General features: G+C 41.6%; 1 protein-coding gene across 1 annotated transcript in view; it reads right to left on the bottom strand.

The window, feature by feature from the left end:
• Nucleotides 1–18,451, bottom strand: part of BRWD3 (bromodomain and WD repeat domain containing 3) — a 50,352-nt gene that overhangs the window by 15,529 nt on the left and 16,372 nt on the right. The window contains exons 7-24 of the mRNA XM_030967315.1: nt 17,904–18,064; nt 16,704–16,925; nt 15,210–15,310; nt 14,507–14,577; nt 13,559–13,659; nt 12,395–12,435; nt 10,883–10,987; nt 9,752–9,905; nt 9,187–9,321; nt 8,660–8,788; nt 8,034–8,259; nt 7,223–7,393; nt 5,514–5,697; nt 4,979–5,072; nt 4,222–4,371; nt 2,679–2,755; nt 1,869–2,046; nt 1,003–1,119 (exon numbers count right to left, since the gene is read on the bottom strand). Of these exons, the coding sequence (XP_030823175.1) occupies nt 1,003–1,119; nt 1,869–2,046; nt 2,679–2,755; nt 4,222–4,371; nt 4,979–5,072; nt 5,514–5,697; nt 7,223–7,393; nt 8,034–8,259; nt 8,660–8,788; nt 9,187–9,321; nt 9,752–9,905; nt 10,883–10,987; nt 12,395–12,435; nt 13,559–13,659; nt 14,507–14,577; nt 15,210–15,310; nt 16,704–16,925; nt 17,904–18,064 (2,417 nt within the window). The remainder of the gene's footprint in view (nt 1–1,002; nt 1,120–1,868; nt 2,047–2,678; nt 2,756–4,221; nt 4,372–4,978; nt 5,073–5,513; nt 5,698–7,222; nt 7,394–8,033; nt 8,260–8,659; nt 8,789–9,186; nt 9,322–9,751; nt 9,906–10,882; nt 10,988–12,394; nt 12,436–13,558; nt 13,660–14,506; nt 14,578–15,209; nt 15,311–16,703; nt 16,926–17,903; nt 18,065–18,451) is intronic.

The following is an 18,451-nucleotide window of genomic DNA, read 5'->3' as shown; positions in this document are numbered from 1 at the left end:
TCAGCCAAATTGGCACTTGCTCTGTGCTTTAAAACTGGGATCATTAACAAATGTGCAGGTGAAGATGCACAACTGATTTTTCACGTTAATCCCAATTTACCCGTGCAGAAAAAGGGACACAAGACATCAATCTGTAAACAACTGACTGGCTGGGAATTAACAAAGTTATCAAAACTCAGCCTGTCCCGAGCACAATTCCCTGCAAATACTGGTGGGTAGAAGAGTCCAAAGCAAGCAGAGCTGCTGACTGGAATGTGGGAACTGCTGAGGGTGTCTTGGGCTGGAAATGGGGGTGTGTATTCTATTCCATCTGTCAGAGGTGGGGCAGCCATCTTCTGTAATTTGGGCAGTTTTCTTTATCTCTTCCACACTCAGTCCTCCCTCCAGGAGATCTCTTCTGTTAATGGACCATTAATTATTAATTATCTTCTGTTCATGGTCCAGTGAGTGTCCCTGCAGGGCTGATAAAATTCCAGCATCCCATGGGGAGATGCTCCGCCCAGGGGAGGAGCCAAGCATTCCTACCTGGATACAATCTGAGCCTGGAGCAGCACAGCAGCCTTTGCCCCCTGCATTGCCAGAGGAGCAGCTTTCTGCTGCCCTGCATTGCCAGAGGGAGCCCAGGCCCATCTGCAGCAGCCCTGGAGCTGCAGAGGAAAACTCCCCCCTTGTGCAGGATCCCTGCTCCAGCAGCAGCACAGCTGGCACTGCAGGAGGGCTGAGCCCCCATGGGATGGGGCTGTGCCACCCCCTGACACACAGGGGGCAGGGCATAGTCTGACTCTGGCAGTGTTGTTTTGTATTCCTGCATTTTTATTTTAATTTTTTCTCTTCCCTAGTAAAGAACTGTTATTCCCGCTCCCGTACCTTTGCCTGAGAGCCCCTTAATTTTAAAAATTACAACAACTTGGAGGGAGGGGGGAGTTTACATTTCCCATTTCAGGGGAGGCTCTTGCCTCCCTTAGCAGACACCTGGCTTTCCAAACCAGGACAGGGCAGTACCTCATCCCCCATCTGGGGCACAAAGGGCGAGCGGCGGGGAATGGTGTCCAGGATCCACTGTGGGGCCAGCCACTCCTCACTGGGCTCCCCTTCCAGGGACAGCAGCCCACTGGCTTTCTAAACACAACACCAGGAGATTACACAGTAAGTTACATAGAGAAGTTAAATATCTGCATTAATTTAGAATGCAATCAACACAATATTCAGAGTACAGTTAATTACTATGGAAAACTCATCGTGCAGCAGTTACTGCAGGTAAGATACAAGGAAGAGCAAATTGTGGAGTGTTGTCCTTCCCAAAATCTCCACTAAATAGCAGAGAATAAGACAGGTTTGTTCTAAATATTACTGGAAATTAAAACCTTCATAAATCATTAAAATGCCTTAAAACATTCACAAATCATTAGAACACCCATGGCAGGAGGGTGGGATAAGATGATCTTTAAGACCTCTCCAACTCAAGCCAGTCTGTGGTTCTGTAATAAAGAAATAAATTGTATTTTTAAAAATGTTCTAAATGTCTTTTAAAAAAATACCAGGAAAAAGACATCTGACCATGTCAATACAATACAGATCCATTATAATTTTACAACAAAACCACCCTGTTGTAAACCTGACTGTGGTGAAGAGCATAAATCTGAGAGGAAAAAAAGTGGAATTTGAAATGAAGAACCACCTGTGGGAAACATGGAAGCTCAATAAAACAAACAGTAAAATTTCTTTGTACCACTGGTAGCACAATTACTGTGATCTCTATAAATATTTTTTTACTCTATGCCCATTTATAAAATACTTGGAATACCACCACTAAAACCTAAATTTATATTCACAAAGTACAAAAGACACTAAGAATTACATGTGCTGACCTTCTTCCTTGGCTGTTTCAGTTTCCTTCGCTTTGGCTCCAGCCCTTTTGTTCCCTTCATATTTTCATCTTCAGAACTACTACAGATTTTCCGAGCTGCCTGCCTGGTTTGTCTCTTTGGAGGCTGCAGATTAATCCCAGCATCTGCTGTCCAGTCTGAATATTCACTTGATGAATCACTGTAGATAATAAAAAAGTTGTAAGAAATAGAACAGAAAACTTCAGTTTCCCCACAGTGGATTGAAAAGTCCAAACATTCAACCTGCTCTCCTGGTTCTGCTCAGGATTAGCACAGAATTTTGTTATCATGTGAATTTAGAGCAAAACAAGTGCTCTCTGATTTGTGATTTCAGTAAATTCTTTTATCAATTTGAAACTCACAGTAAAACTACATCTATGGTTGATATCAATTCTTATTATCTCACTGACTCACAGACTGACTTCACAAGAACTGGCAGCAAAAACTGCATGAAACATTTAAAGAACTAGAGCACTTCCCTAAAAATCCAGTTCTGACTTCTTCAATACCAAATAATACAAGTAGAGGATTTAAATGGCAAACTGGCATTAATTTTTTAAGTAGTTCTTAATTAAAGCCAATATCTTCTTATAAAATGGTTTTTTAGAATTGTTTTTGACTTTGAAAAGAAAAAGAACAGAAAAAAAATCACAGTATGTGATTGCAAAATGTTTCATGACTAACTGATTAAAAATCAATCTTCAAAATGAAGTCTGAGTATCTCAGTATCAACTGTCCTACTTAAATCCCATAATAAACCAGGGTTCCCAATTCAGAGCCCAGTGGAGGTACCTGGAACTGCTTTCACTCTGCCAGGCTGCCACAGGATCATCCATGGATGCATCACTGGTGCCAACAGTCTCATCTTCCTGTAGTGAAAACAAGGGGATTCACTCTGGGGCCAAGGGTAAAATGCATCATTTTTGTTTGCAAGCAAGTTGTGTCACATGAGGAAAGCTTTCCATTCAAGGCTGGTTTAGCTTTAAAGAAATAAATCCGCAATTTCTTCCTATACCTTAATTAATATTATAATATATCCTTATATAGCTCCTTTAAAACAAGTGTGAATTTTAATTATAGCAGAACTACAGAATGAGTTGTTCTTTAAGTGTTTGATTTTAGTGCCCAGGGCCCAGTTTTTTGAGCTGTTCTCTATTTTCAATGCTTTTACAAAGCAGCAATGTTCACTCTCTTCCTTAAGGAGAACCAGTTATATTTATCTGGTATATTTTAAGTTCTTCCCTTGCCAAAATCAATGATAAATACCAATACTCAATCTCTTTCAACAGCAGTCTACAGATGTAGATGAAATCAAAGCACTGCAAAATGAAATCAAAGTCCTGACCCAGAATCCATGTGCTGCATGAAATCCCAAAATAGCAAGTGGTTTAACACAACCCAGTTAAATTTACTTGAAAATGTTTCAGGTTTCCAAAAATACAGGAGCTGTTTTAAGCTACTTTTGAACCCTGTCCTGGCGTTTAGGTAAATGATCCTTCACTCTCCAAGACCAACATGCCACAGGAACACCACAAATCCCAGGGACTCAATGACCTGAGTGTTTCTTCCCATGTGGAGAATCACAGAATATCCTGAGCTGGAAGGGACCCACGAGGATCAGAGCTCAGCTCCTTGTCCTGCCCAACAATCCCACCCTGTGCATCCCTGGCAAGGCTGTCCAAACCCTCCTGGAGCTCTGGCAGCCTTGGAGCTGTGCCCTGGGAGCCTGGGCCGTGCCCAGCACCCTTTGGGGGAAGAACCTTTCCTATCTCCAGCCTGAGCCTGCCCTGGCACAGCTCCAGCCATTCCCTGGGTCCTGTCCCTGCCACAACCTCTCTGAATTCCCAAGACTGCTCAAAAAATCATCAAGAGAGGCTCTGTGATAGCATCAGCAGCAATTTGAGGATTCTTGGACGCATTCTCTCAGCCCCATTGATTTGTAGGGATGCAGCTGGAGCAGCAGATCCCACACAAGCTCAGGGCTGACTGGGAATTGATCACTCTCAGTCATGGTCCACCAGCTTAGAGCACTGGGACCCCCTTGCTCCACCGTCCATGTCGAAGAGGGAGACAAAGGATGTGCCTAATCCCTCTGCCCTGTCCCTGTTTGTGAGGTGACCATCCCCATCCTGGAAAGGGCCAATATTATTTTTACACTGCCTTTTGCCACTGATACATTTGAAAAACCTCTTTTTACTGCCCCCACCCCAGTCCTGGCAGCTCCAGCTCAAACTGAGCTTCGGCTGCACAAACTTCCTCCCTCCAGCTGACACGTGGAACCTGAACGTGGATTTGGGAAGGGGGAAGCTGCTGGAGGCTGCTGGGAGGCTCAGACCTCAGAGGAGCTGTCGGACTCGTGGCGGGCACAGGGGTTGTGGCTGGCTCCCTGCTGGCTGTGCTCGATGGTGGAGCGGGTCTGGTACGCGTGCTGCCGCTTCCGCTGGTTCCTGCGCAGCGAGCGCCCGCCGCCCGCCTGCAGCTCGCTCTGCCAGGGCACAAACAGGGACACGTCAGCGAGCCACTCATCAGTCACACACTGAAAAAGGGCCTGGTTACAGTGGCTGAGCATTGCACCCCAGGTGATTGTGTTGCACCACAATTAAGCAGTAAGAAATCACTGTAGAATTAGACAACATCTCTGACACATCGTGGATGTTTTAGGTGTGGATTTTTGGTCCAACAGAAATTCTACTTTATAAAGTAGCAGTCTTTGGAAAGGAAATGATTGAAAATACCATTCTTTTCTATAAAATTCCTGCAGTCTCTGCATAAGATAAATCTAGCCCTTGTAAAAGTTTGGCATCTCTGCTTTCCACAAGTCAAACTGAAAACCCATCGTGGCTCTGCGATTTTCCTTTCCCAGCATCTTGCCACCGCTGAAACCCCAAGGATACAGATTTACCACTATTTGGATATTACAGACAGCCAAATCACAGTTACAGAAGGAAGAAGACAGTGAGCCAGAGAAACAATTAGGACTATTGATCTTCTAAATAATTCAATAAAATTGGTTTGGGGTTTTTTGCTGGTCTTATTTTTGTTGCTCAGAACTGCTTCCCACCCAGGCTGTCTGTTTCAGGGCACTAACTCACCCGTTGTAATGTATGGGATGGCTTTCTCTTCTTGTCAGCAGTGTATAAACTGATTTCTATTTCACCTTTGGCAGCTCGACATTCTTCCTGGACCCTAATTATACACAAGAAACACACATTATTCTCATTAAATCATCGTGGAACTCAACAGCCTCCTTAATATACACATTAAAATACTTGTGCTGCTCTAAGAAATCTGTGCATAAATCCCCCTAGCAGCATCCATCCATTCGCTCCTGGAACCACAAATTAAAGAACTAAATTCGCCAGTTGAGCAGCCAAAATTATTTTCAAATGTATTAAAATTATTTTCAAGTCTTTTTTAAATAAATCTTGAGGAAAATGTGGTACTTGGAGTACTGAAGAAAGACTGAATTGTGAAAAGAAGGAATTACCATTCTCAACTCCATTCTGATCCCAACATTTCAAACAACCCAACCAACCAAGCGCCAAAGCTGAAAACGCATCCCAGGAGTATGGAAGGATCATTCCGCAAAACACAACTGAATCTTTCATCCCACTCTGAGCCTCTTACTTGCTGATGCCTGGAGGGAGCTCGTTGACCACCACCCTCCTGCTCCAGGCCATGAGGTCCCTCTCGGTGGCCATCTGGCTGCGCGGTGCGTTGAGGTGCATCTGCCGCACGCCCTCGATCTGCCCGCTGCGCCGCAGCCCCACGTTGGGAGGAGAGGCCACCTCCAAGCCCGGGCTGCGAAGAGCTGGGAGAGAGAAAGAAAGAGCTTCTTCACTTCCATGGACCACCAATAACATCATGGACTCACAGGGTGGTTGGGTGAGGAGGGATCTTAGAGATGAAACAGTGCCAGCCTCTGCCATGGGACACCTTCCACTAGCCCAGGGTGCTCCAAGCCCTGTCCAGCCTGGCCTTGGGCACTGCCAGGGATACAGGGGCACCCACAGCTTCTCTGGGCAGCCTCCCCACCCTGACAGGGAATAATTCCTTCCCTGTATCCCATCCACAATTTAAAGGCACAAAGATCGATAAACAAAGGTTGATAATAATGGAATCACTGCCATCATTGTCCTTACTTTTCCTTCACAATTCCCACAGGCTTAAATACTGTATATCAAATGATAATATTGCATTTATGGTTGTGCAAAGCTATATAAAAATATCTGGCTGTTTAAATACTTTAAACATACTCCAATTAACTTACTCAAATGGGCAGTTCATGTGAGCAAAGTCACGGATCAATGCAAGCTCCAGAAGGGAACTGCTTTGATTTTCACACTACCCATATCTGGAAACTCCTTTACACAACTACAGGGACACACAAGTAACTGGGAACTGGGGCTGTACAACATATCAACATATCCTAAGCAGCAGAAAAGACTTTGTGTGAGCTGAAGCTGCTTTTTAGGTAACCTTTTTGAAATATCAACTTAGATCAAAGCAAAATTGCATTTTCATATTTTTCCCTGATATTTTTCTTACTCCTTCTTGGATTGAAACACAAACAATTCCACATCCAAATCCTAATGAGCTTTGCCAGGAAATCTACTTCAAACACATGTAATCAGTCACTTAACCTAGAAGTGATTTATTAGCAGCTGTGAATTCTCCCAAGGCTCAGGCTGACTTGCAGCACAGTGCTGGGCATCTGCTCCCTCCCATCAGCTGCACTCACTCAGCTGCTCACATCTGATTGAGTGTGGTTTCAATTTTTAATCACTCTGTGTATTAAAAATAAAATCACAGTAGCAGAACACTTACCAGGAGAATAATCTCAAGCTTTCTAAGGAAACACTAAGACAGAGCAACATGTTTATTTTATTAGCACTGATGCTCAGCCTTGTGCTGCAGCAGGAAACCATTAGTCTGTCACAACACTGTATTCCACTGACAGCCCCTAATTATATGTTTTCATTTTGGCATTTTGCAGTTATGAAGTTTCATCTCTGCACTGATATCAACACAATGCAGTGAACTTCATGCTTATTTTTCAGGAAACTGGTTTATAGCAGGAATAATTCCAGTCTAATAACTCCAAACAATCAGATACAGCCCAGTTAGACCATTGGGTGCCCCCAGTTGCCCCTTAAATTTATAATTCCCCTGTTGGAATCCACAGAACATCCCAGTGCTCCACAGGGTTAACAAGGTGTACAAGAAGAGGAGAAAAAAGCATCTTCAAAGACAATGTGTCAGAATTGACATTAACATTTTGATCAGTCCTTCCTGTGATAAGGAAGGAACTAATGAAGATAAGGCTGGACACTGACCTCCATTAACAGAGTGGGATCTGTTGAGTGGAGGGTTTGGAAGAGTTTCTCCTTCATTAATTAGTCTCAGATCTTGTTCCCTCTGGAGCTCTCTGATCATTCCATCAAGGATACTCTCATCTTGGTCATTGGTTTGCTGCCCGATGACTTGTTCGACCACCTCACCATCCCCTTGACAAGAACAAAACCACAAATGCTGATTAAATGATGGATTTCTATATTAGTAAACACCATAGAAATAATCCCATTTAAAACTCTGCACCACAATTTGTCTGCTCTGCAAAACATCTGATCACCAGCTGGCTTTCTGCTCTCATGTAATAAATGGAGGCAAAGTTTAGAAGAGAAGTTACAATAAAATCCTAGAACTCCAGACCACATGTAGAACATAAACACAAGCCATTAGAAACAGCAGAAAGAAATAATGCTTCAGTAGGTACGAATGGAAGGTCTTTTTTGAGATCAACATTTTGCTGAAGTTTGTGTATAAAAGAAAAATAACTCTTTTACAAAACAAAAGCTGGCTTTCTATGTCCTCCCCACCTTCCTGCTTGCTTTCTCACATCCACAGTTACAGAGGTTAATAGACAATGCTTTAAACATCTGCCATATACCTGGGAAAAATTCACAGATTTTGGAATACTCTTTCCTCCAGTCATTTTGAGTCCACACATAACCCCACCCCACCCTCTCTTCTACCTGTATATTGAATTGAAACCATTAATTTATACATCCTCATAGCACCATCCCAGGAGCTGGTGCTCAATACTGTGCCACACTTGTATTTATTCATGAGCTTCAGACAGAATACCATTAGCCACATATCCCAGCTGAGGAATAAGTTGTTCATCCTTGCAATTTTCCCTCCCTGGCACCAGCCTCTGGAATCTCGTGGGATGAGGATTTCCATCAACATCCACCAGGAATGGAGGAGGCATAAGGTGTGGAGCCTGTTGAGTCTGCTCATCCAGCACATAATTATTGGCATCCCGGATCAGGGGCCGGTAATCCGTGTGGAAGAACATCTGATCAGGAATCTGAAAGAAAAGCAATTCAGGAAATAAATCAATGGCCATTTGCAGCTGTCTTGCTGCTCTGGAATGGCTCCCATAAAGCACAACTCCTCCACTTGGGATCAGCACAAGGAATGTTATGACAGAGAACAGATTCCTACCACAAATGGGGTTTATTACCAAGGCCTGATGCAGAAATTCAACAGTAGAATAGGCCAAGAGAGGTGGACAGAGAAGTTAATGCTTTTCTCCTTTATCTATAGAGTCTCTTGTCTAAATCTTTTTGATTTAGATAAACAGCAACTGCTCCATGACCTAATTATTATTTTGTCTAGGGCATGTTGAGGGAATAAATTGTAACACAAATACTTCTAAGACAAAATCAGGTCAAGACAGGGAAGAGTTTAAAATTCATACAACCCACCTTTTCATAATATTTATTGCATCCAAAACCAAATAGTAGCAGATGTCCATGAGAGTCTGTGCAGGCAAAATGCTGCCCATCTGGTGAGAACTTGCAATCAAAAACAGCTCCATGGCCTTGGCCCTCAATCTGTACCAAGCACAGAGAATTCCTTTCACAACCAGACACTCTCCATAAGAGCATTTTCACAAACATTTCCCCTGTGCTCCAACATGTACTGAATTCTCATTCTGTGACTTCTCATCTTGCTCAAGACTGATTTACACTTTTATTTATAAGAGTTAAACTGAATAACGAAGTAAAACTTCACATTTTCTCTCTGTCCTGAAATTTCAGCCCAACTTTTAATGTATGTTCTGGAACAACCACCTGGAAGTCTACATTTTATCTTAATGGCAGTCATAGGGCAAGATCACGAAAGATGTCAGAGCTGTACTGGCTGTGGAGGTATTTAATGAAATCTGCTTTTGTCTCAAGACCAGTTTTGTGAAAAAAGAAAAAACCAAACCTTCAGTGATCCTTCTTACCATGTTAAAGTAATTGCGAATTTTTGTTCCTTTGTCTATATCCCAAACAAAAATATTCCCATCGTGTCCCGCCGAAAGCACAATCCTTTGGTCAAAGGGATGAGCCTCCAGAACAAAAACTTCATCATCATGACCCTGCAATGACAGCAGGGGAAAAAGAAGAAGTTTTATTTCTCCATGTGGTATCTCCAGATGTGCTGGGAGTCACTGAGAGGACATCCCACATCAGGGAGTCACCCAGGACACTTCAGTTTACTGCAACTGTGCTTGGTCACCATTCCTGCCACAGGCTTGGCAGTGTCACTGCTCAGCACTGCTGAGATGGGGAGGGATGGGGAGGAAGGAGAAACCAGGGCACACATGGAACCTCCAAAGGGTTCCCAGCAACCACCAGGATCCTGCACATCAGCTCCTGTCCCCATGGTGCGCCCTCCTCCCAGCAGGCAGGGACAGCTGGATACTTCAACACCAAACCCTTGTCATGGGAATGGTGATGAGTTCAGCCTCAAATCAATCTCAGAGTAAACTACATCCATTTGGGATTGCCCCCTGGAATTGTACTCACAGATAAGCTATGGAGAAGCTGCCCTGTGGATGAGTTCCACACTTTGAGGAGGAAATTGTTGACTGCAGTGATGACGGTGGCATCGTATCGATCCCAAGCCACCATGGTAACCTTCAGCTTGGTGACCTTGTCCTCTCCAGATGCCACATTGTTTCTTAGGAAATCAGCAATTTAAAAAGGAATAAATCAGTAACTACATATGGAAACACTTAGGAGAGCTAATTCAGTATGAAATTTGGGGGAGGATGGATCACAGGCACCTCTGTGACTCTGGCTAAGGCAGGAGAATGAAGGATGGTTCTGCAGTGGTAAAAACCGAATACAGGAAATATTCAGTGCCACTGAGATTTATAGAGCTCTATTTCCTTAAAAAGGACATTTTCTCCTCTGTTCCTAAGCCATCATCCTTCCCTACCCCAATTTTTCCTTTCAGCTCTATTAGGCTTTTTCCTACAAGGCATTTTTCTTATCAGTCATCAATATCAGTAAACTCCACAATGAGCAGGAACCTGCTAAATAAATCCAACTCACACTTCCGAGTGCAAACACTGCAAATGCAACCACTGAAATATGAAGAATTCTGCAAAGCAAGTGCCTAATGGATTTCTCCATTTCTGCTCTTTGTTGTTGTGAATATTCAATTACAATTCAATTACAAGGCACTTAAAGAAGTCACTTGAGGATCTCAAAAAAAAAAAACCTCAAAACCCTAATTGAACCTGAGAACCAAACACTAATTTCACCTCTTACTTGGAAACCTAAGGTAGAAATACAATGTTAAGAACCATGTTGGACATATATATGTATGTGTGTATATATATATATATATATTAGCAAATGATCACTGGGGCTCAATCAAAACCTCCTTCTGTGAGACATACAATCATTTGACATTCTTATTTCATGTGTAAAATACTAAATATTCCTCAAACATTATGATAGGGAAGTACCAACAGATTATTATTTATTTGGGGGTGAATTAACTGTGTAAGTTGACAAAGCTATGATATTTTCAATAAATGCATGGAAATCAATTAGAAATGGAAGCAAATAACCAGTTTGCAATATAATGGAGGATTTAGCTCGCAGGTAAATGTGCCCATGAGGTGTGTTCTGCTTGTTCTGCTTTACCCTGTCATTTTTGTAGCCATATCCAGGACCAGACTCTTCCAGTCATGCTGATGGTAGTGCCAGATTCTTGCTGTTCCATCCCTGCTTCCACTGACAAACCTTAAGCTGTGGGGCAAAGGGAAAAAAAAAAACCCATGAAATTCTGAATAAAGATGGTTTCATCCCCACATGGACACCAATAAATTAAATATATACACTTGGAAGTGTGTACTCGTGCATCTCTACTTCTTTCACTCATCAGGTTACAATTTTCCTCTCAGATACTGTAGGGTACAAGAGAGTTTCTGGCCCACAACATTAATTACATTTGGCTCCAGCAGCAGATGGCCTTGGAATGACTTCAATGTCGTAATTCATACGAGCTGCACATTCCCTTTTTAATGACATCAGCAAATCCCTGGAGCAGCTCAGAGTGGCAGCAAAGAAAGGGAAACTCAGTGCCAGGAGTCTGGCATAAATTATAATGCATTAACTTAGGGACAGGGTGAAGACAGGCAAGGGAAAGAGCCAAATGGAGCACAAGGAGGTTGCCCTGCCTATGGAGTTGAACAGGAATATTTTCATTTTCAAACACCTCCTTATTTAAAAATTTCATGTATGCAGCAAATGTATTTAACCACATCATAATGCTCTGGCCATCGATGTCACTGAAATAATTTTTGTTGAGAAACTGGGGAAAAAGCTCCTCAAGTAATACATTTTGGAAGTATATTCCATTTTATACATAATTACACTTAAAAAGCAAATCTATTCAATTTTATGAAGTAATTGTTTCACCTTTTCAGTTTCCCTGATCTGATTTTTTTCACTGTGATGAAAAAGGGCTTGAAAATGCTTGTGACAAATTAATTTTCTTCTTAATTTTACTTCTTTATATTAAAATAAAAAGGAAGGTACACCTTTTCCATTCAAAGCATTGTTAGAGAATTTCATTTTCAGTGAGTATGTGACCTCCTTCCCTCTCACATGGCTTGGAAGGAACTGGTGGTACAATTATCCCAGCACATTCCCACATAATTCCACATGACAAAGCTCTCCAAGTACAGGTGCACAGCTACAGTTAGGCTTGGAAGGCTCATCCCTTAAAGGCACATCCCTTAAACCACCTGCCCAGCAAAATAAGGAACAGGAGCAAATCTGAGATAAAAACATCTATATTTACTAACTTTTGCTTTAGACTACATTGATTACAATGCTCTTCCTCCACAGGCAACTCCTCTGGGGGCTACCTGGGAAGGTTCTTACACAGAAAAGTTATAAAATTTGGGTTCCAATCTGCTGTTTGAAAGAAAAACCAAATTAAAAGCACAGTTACAGAACATTCTTGTTGTTACAGCAGAGGACAACGAGTTTGAGTTTGTGGACATGACACACATCTTGCAACACACTGCAATAATTTGTCCAAGATTAAGCCAAGCCCACGGGCAAGCTTCCTGTTGTGCCAAATTTTCCATGAAATGTTGTCTGGAAAATTAAATACCATCATTGTCAGGTACAAAACCCAGCACTCACCTGTCACCGTTGTTACAGAACTGCACTGCAACCACTTTGTCCTAAACAGGAGGGAGGAGAACAACAGAAGTGAAAAACTCAGCCTAAAAGATCTCCATGATGAGATTTTTACTTAGCAAATAAAAAAGAGTCAAAAATTCAAGTACAGAAAAGTTGTATTTGAAGTTAAAACTTCACCAGACAAATTGTGTTAAACACTGAAATAGAAAACTTCAGAGCGGTGATGGCTTCCTGCAATTTTTACACCTAACATGAAAGTGCATAAAAAAATTTAACCTTGGCTTTATTAGCACTCACAAATCATTGAGAAACAAATGTTATGGTTTAGACATAGTTTTGTCTTTTTTTTAATTTGCCCAGTACTCGTGCTGGCTCCATGATTTGCTCTCCTTACTCCCACTGATGTCTCTATCTCCTGGTAACTGGGATTTGTTTTAGGGGGGGCTGACAGCTGTCTGCAGGATTAAGAGTGGATTTAAAGAAATTAAAGGAATTACATCTTCCTCCAAACCTGTTCAATACAGAAAACATCCTTTTCTTTTGTGAGCAAAATACTTGTTAGATGAGTTGGCTTGGAGACTTCAATGTGAGAGCCACGACTCCCACTGAAGTTCAGGGAATCAATTTAGACCTTGGGCTTAATCCATAAAATGTTCCTGAGGTGGTAAATTTGTAGTTTGAATTTTTATGGGAACTTTTCTGCACTATCTGAAAAAAAATATGTTTTTAATCTTTATTTTCTAAATGAAGTTACCATCATGATCCAAATTCTGACAGCGCAGTCCAAATTCTGAATTACTTTGTTTCATGTGGATTTACTAAACATTCAACAGCAAGTTTAATAGGAAAAAATGACACTGTGCATTAAAACTGTTTTAATTCCTCATTCCAACACAGAATTCTTTCAAGAATAAGGGAAAATCACCTGGTCCTTCAGTTTCATGTGGAATACATGAAGCCTACTTTGCACAAACCTCTTGCCTCAGAGGGATTTAAAAACAAACATCCCACAAATTTCCAAGCATTTAAATACCACAACACTGAAAGCCAAATAAATTCTAGACAGTAAATAAAAAAAAAAAATAGGATGTACAGAAATCAAGTTCCTGAAATGAGGAAAAGGAAGGAGGGAAAAAGAGATTTTCTTTTGGATTTGCCCCTTACCGTGTGAGATTCCAGCTCAGCCATTTTCTCTGGAGATTCTGAGCCCAAATAATAAATTCTTATCACATGGTCAGTACTCCCTGTTGCAATGAACATGCCACCTATAACAGAGAATTCTCTGTGAGAAGAAAAGTCATCCATGGAACAACTTATTTTAACTTGATTTATTTTAATTTGCTGCTTTCTTGTCAAAGCAGCAAACTAGTTTTAAACAGAAAATTTCAATGTAAACAGGTAAATGTTGAATAAAATATTTTAAAGCAGTTTCAGTATCTGCTTGACACATATCAGAGAAATTATTGCTGAGTTGGGATGCAATGACTAAGGTATTTTATTGCAATTTCTTTACAATATTGCTCAAAAAGGGCACTATTGTGTCATTTACTGCATTGAAATGGGTTTAGTTAATTCAGGATTTCTGGCTTTAAAAAAGGAGTGTGGCTCTACAAAAATTCTCAATTTCAAAAAGCAAATTTAATGAGTAATTACGTAATTTTCTTTGTAAAAATCAGTATTTTTGCTCATTCAAAGCTGCAAAGGAGGTTTGTTAAGCTGAGATTTTCCAATACATTGAATTGATCCTCTTAGAATTCAGCCAAATTTGGAAGACTAGCAAAAGTGTAATCTTTGACAGAGGATTTCCACAACTTTTCACTCAAAAACTTTACAAGATGAAGTCTTAAAAGGATGTTACAGAGAAATATTTCTGATGTGCAAAACAAAAGACTGAAAGCCTTGGAACTGGTCAAGATATTTTAGTTTAAATTATAGGAAAAAAGAGAAAGAGCAGCTTGAGGCAGACACTTTGCAGGGAAGATTTCCAATAATCACAATTTGACAGGAATAAAATTACTGGAAAAGGGTTTAACACTATTTGTATTTAAAGAGAAGTAACAGAACTGTCACCAAAGCCCCAGATTCATGAAACAGCTGATGCTGGACACATACCAGAACTGAAGGATGAACAGGAGATCTGAACACCAGGCCTGGACCTCTCTGCAAACTTCACAGGACGATCCCTACATGCAAAACACAATATTTTTATTTTTCCTTCTTTATTCAACACAAACAGCGCCCTGCAGGTTGAGGTCAAACTCATCTTAAGTCTCTTAATTTTATAATTCTCACATAAGTTTGCTGGAATTTATTTTTCATATTAGGAATTTCCTTCCTTAGTTCAATAAGTAAACAGTAATTCTCTAAACTGAGAAGATTGTTGAACTGATTTATCATTATCCTCACCAATTCAAATCTATCTGAAACAGACCCTGCCAAACCATTATTCCAATAGCATTTCCCCCTGATTAAATATGGATTTGATGACATCTACATACGTACATTCTTCTGATTAAAAGCAAATGAATTCTTCTGTCTGTACATCTTGGACAGGGATTTAATCCTGAACGTAAAAGATGGAATTTCTTCCACAACTTTGGCTTGCAAAGCACAAACCTCAGAAATAACAATCTCAATCTCTGGAACCCCTTTGGGTTCCAACACCACAGAACCCCAAAGCGCTCCTGCCCCACACACCAGTTTATTGAGCAAGAAAACACCCTTATTTCATTATCCCAGCATTCTTCTCCATGCCAAAATTAAAAATAAATTCCTCCTTGAGTTCAAACAATTGTAATTCTCTCAAGAGTCTCACTTGAATTTCATGGTGTTTGCATGCCACTGCCAGAAGCAGATTGTTCCGTCGGCACCAGTGGAAGTGAGGTATCGAGTTGTTCCTTTCCTTGCTGGAGAGAACTAAAAATAAAAGTTGTAACAATTAAACCCGCTCCTATTTTCTCTTCTTTCATGCTGGAAACTTGTTGACAATAATGTTTTGAAATAACATGTTAGTTTCTCCCCTGGAGTATAAAGAGCATAAAGAGCAGGGGTAAGCACAGAACCTGAACTTCCATAAAAACAAAGCTGAGGAAATGGAAAACACCTACATTTTGGTTAGGAATTCTTTGTTTTTACCACACAAAGGAAGTTGGAGAAATGAAACAAGCCCAAAGCCTGTAAATGGGGCAAAACCAGTTCTTTCTAGGATAGAACTGGATCAAACATGGCAAACACAACTATTCCTGCATCCAAGCCCAATGATGAACAGCTGCACACCAGGATCCCCTCTCCTCTATCTTCCTAAACCTCTCCAAGGAGTGGGAAAGCTTTTTATTCTTGATTTCATAACTGCAGCAATACCTTTAATCCTGAGGCTACCTGGTAATTTGATAAAGGAATCCAGCACTGCTTCCTCAAAAAGCAGTGACTGATCATATTTTAAATTATATTATAAAACTCTCAGTTTTACAAAGAGCTTGAGAGAAACACACACACAAACACACAAACACACACACACACATATATATATTCACACATAAACATGTAGACAAATAATACACCAGTTATAAAACCATTTATAACACAATCACCTTTACATGGTTGAAATCAGACAGAACTGGAAGTGTAAGGAAGATGGGGAGAAATGAGACTCCTGGGGAATACTGGCACGATAGAGAAGCCTGCGCTCAATCCAAGGCAGCACCACTCCAGGAGAGAGGGATTCTGAGCCAAACAGCCCCACTTACTCTCCCCTCTATGTGCATCACCTGCCAAATTGCAGGGATTGTCTTTTTCATCCTGGAATTTTGGTTTTTTTTGGAGGCTTCTGCCTGGAAGTTGTGAAGTTGTTTTCAAGAAAATCTGCATTTGCTACAACATCCACAGCAGCTCTTTAAAACTAAGATAACAAGGAAACAAGAAATGGGGATTAAGGAATTGTAACTGATCCTTCTGCAAAACAAATATTCTCAGTGAACACAAGAGTGTTGGGTCAGGTGCTGTGCCAGGAGCACCACCAAAGATGCCAAACATGAGCTGAGCCAAGAAGGTGCTGCTGCTCTGAGTTGCTCTAGAAGAGCATCAGATCTCCCATTTTGTAGACCTGAGGAAGCAGCAGTGGGATCACACAGCTAAAAGCACATGGAAGCAGGAGGATGATCCCCCAGGCATCACAGGATTGAGGTAACTAGGAAAAACACCCTGAGTTGGGACAAATCACAGCCAAAAAGATCAAATTTATCCTTGACCGTCACAACTCTTACTCCCATTCTAATACAAGGTTTTAGGGGAAAAGCCCATCAGTCCCTACCTGTATGGAAGTGATGGAAGCTGAGTGGCCCTGCAGGACTGCCAGGGGGGCACAGGTCCTGAGGCACCACACCCTGACCACCTTGTCACAGCTGCCCGCGGCCAGCAGCGTGTTCTCGTAGTTGACGGCCATGTCCGAGATCTCGGCCGAGTGGCCCCGCAGGGTGGACAGCAGGCGCCCGTCATCTGTGGCCCAGATCTTCACCAAACAGTCATCTGACCCCTGGAATGGCACAGGAATTCCCAAAGGTTACAGAAAATATGGGACAGGTTCCATGCATGTCACACATGGATCACAGGGATGGACAGGATCCCAACCCCTGTGAACTGACAGGACAACTCTGTGGGATCCCACTGAGGTCCAATTTTAGGAAGAAATTCTTCCCTGTGAGGGTGGTGAGGCCCTGACAGAGGTTGCCAAGAGAAGCTGTGGCTGCCCCTGGATCCCTGGAACTGTCCAAGGCCAGGCTGGACAGAGCTCAGAGCACCCTGGGCTAGTGGAAGGTGTCCCTGCCCATGGCAGGGGTGGCACTGGAAGACTTTGAAATATTCCATCATATCCAAACCATTCTGGGATTCTATGATTCTATGAACTGTGGAGCCTGGAGATCATCTTATGGAGTCAAGGATTTCAATTTAATAAAAGAAAATCATAGAATCACAGGATGGTTTATGCTGGAAATGGATCTATTTGGAAGGCACGAACACCTTCCACTGTCCCAGGTTGCTCCAAGCCCCATCCAACCTGGCTCCAGGGATGGGGCAGCCACAGCTCTGTGGGCACCTTGTGCCAGGCCCTCAGTATCCTCATAGAGAAGGATTTCTTCCCAATATGCCACCCAACCCTCTCCTCTGGCAGTGGGAATTCCTCCTTGTCCTGTCACTCCATGCACAGGGATTAACGTCAACAGCTGAAAATGCAACATTCATTTGAAAAATCTGTTGATTTTTAAATATGCCCAACAAAAAGCAAGGGCATCACCACAGAAATGGATGTCAATGCATTCTCAAGAAAACCTTAAAATAATTGTCACTGACACACTACAAATCCAGGAAGGTAAATTTAGTGGAAAAGCAACTTGCAGCTGAACAAAGTCACATCTCCATCTCAATCAGCGACTGTTGAGGAACTCAAGAAAGAAAAAAATCAAACCAAACAAAGCAATCTTCAAAAAGAAAAAGGTCCAAATATTAAACTTACTGTAAAAATTCTCCTCCCACTGCGATCAAAGGCTATGCAATAAACAGAAGAGAGGTGCCCCAAAATCCTCTTGTGCATCTTCATGTGTTGGTAGGTGGATGTTGGGAACAAGTGGCTGAAACGGCCACATCCAGTTAATTGCCTGGCAGAAAGGATATGAACTGGGAGAGAAAAAAGAAGCAAAAAGAAGAGTGAGACATGAATTTTGTCCAGAACTCAGAGTAAATAAATATTAAATCAAATATAGTATTTATTAATGACTTTATTATTAGAATCAGTAATAGATCTGAACCTCTTCCACCTTATCAGAACATTCTGTCCAGTGTTATAAAAAGAAATCCCACTCCTGATGGAGCCTTTCAGTACCCACCACAGGCTGCACCTGCTTCCTTACCAAAAATATAAGCAGAATGAAAAGTTCCCACCACAACTGGGAGTTATTCCAATGTTCAATTCATGAACAGGTAACAGATACATTTATCCTACATGGACGTGGAAAATCTTTAAGGAAAATCTTTGAAGGAAGAAAGGAAATTCAGGAAATTTAG

Source organism: Camarhynchus parvulus, chromosome 4A (assembly GCF_901933205.1).
Source record: "Camarhynchus parvulus chromosome 4A, STF_HiC, whole genome shotgun sequence".
Taxonomy (NCBI): Eukaryota; Metazoa; Chordata; class Aves; order Passeriformes; family Thraupidae; genus Camarhynchus; species Camarhynchus parvulus.
Note: the sequence above shows the minus strand (reverse complement) of the source record. Positions and strands in the feature narration are given on the sequence as shown.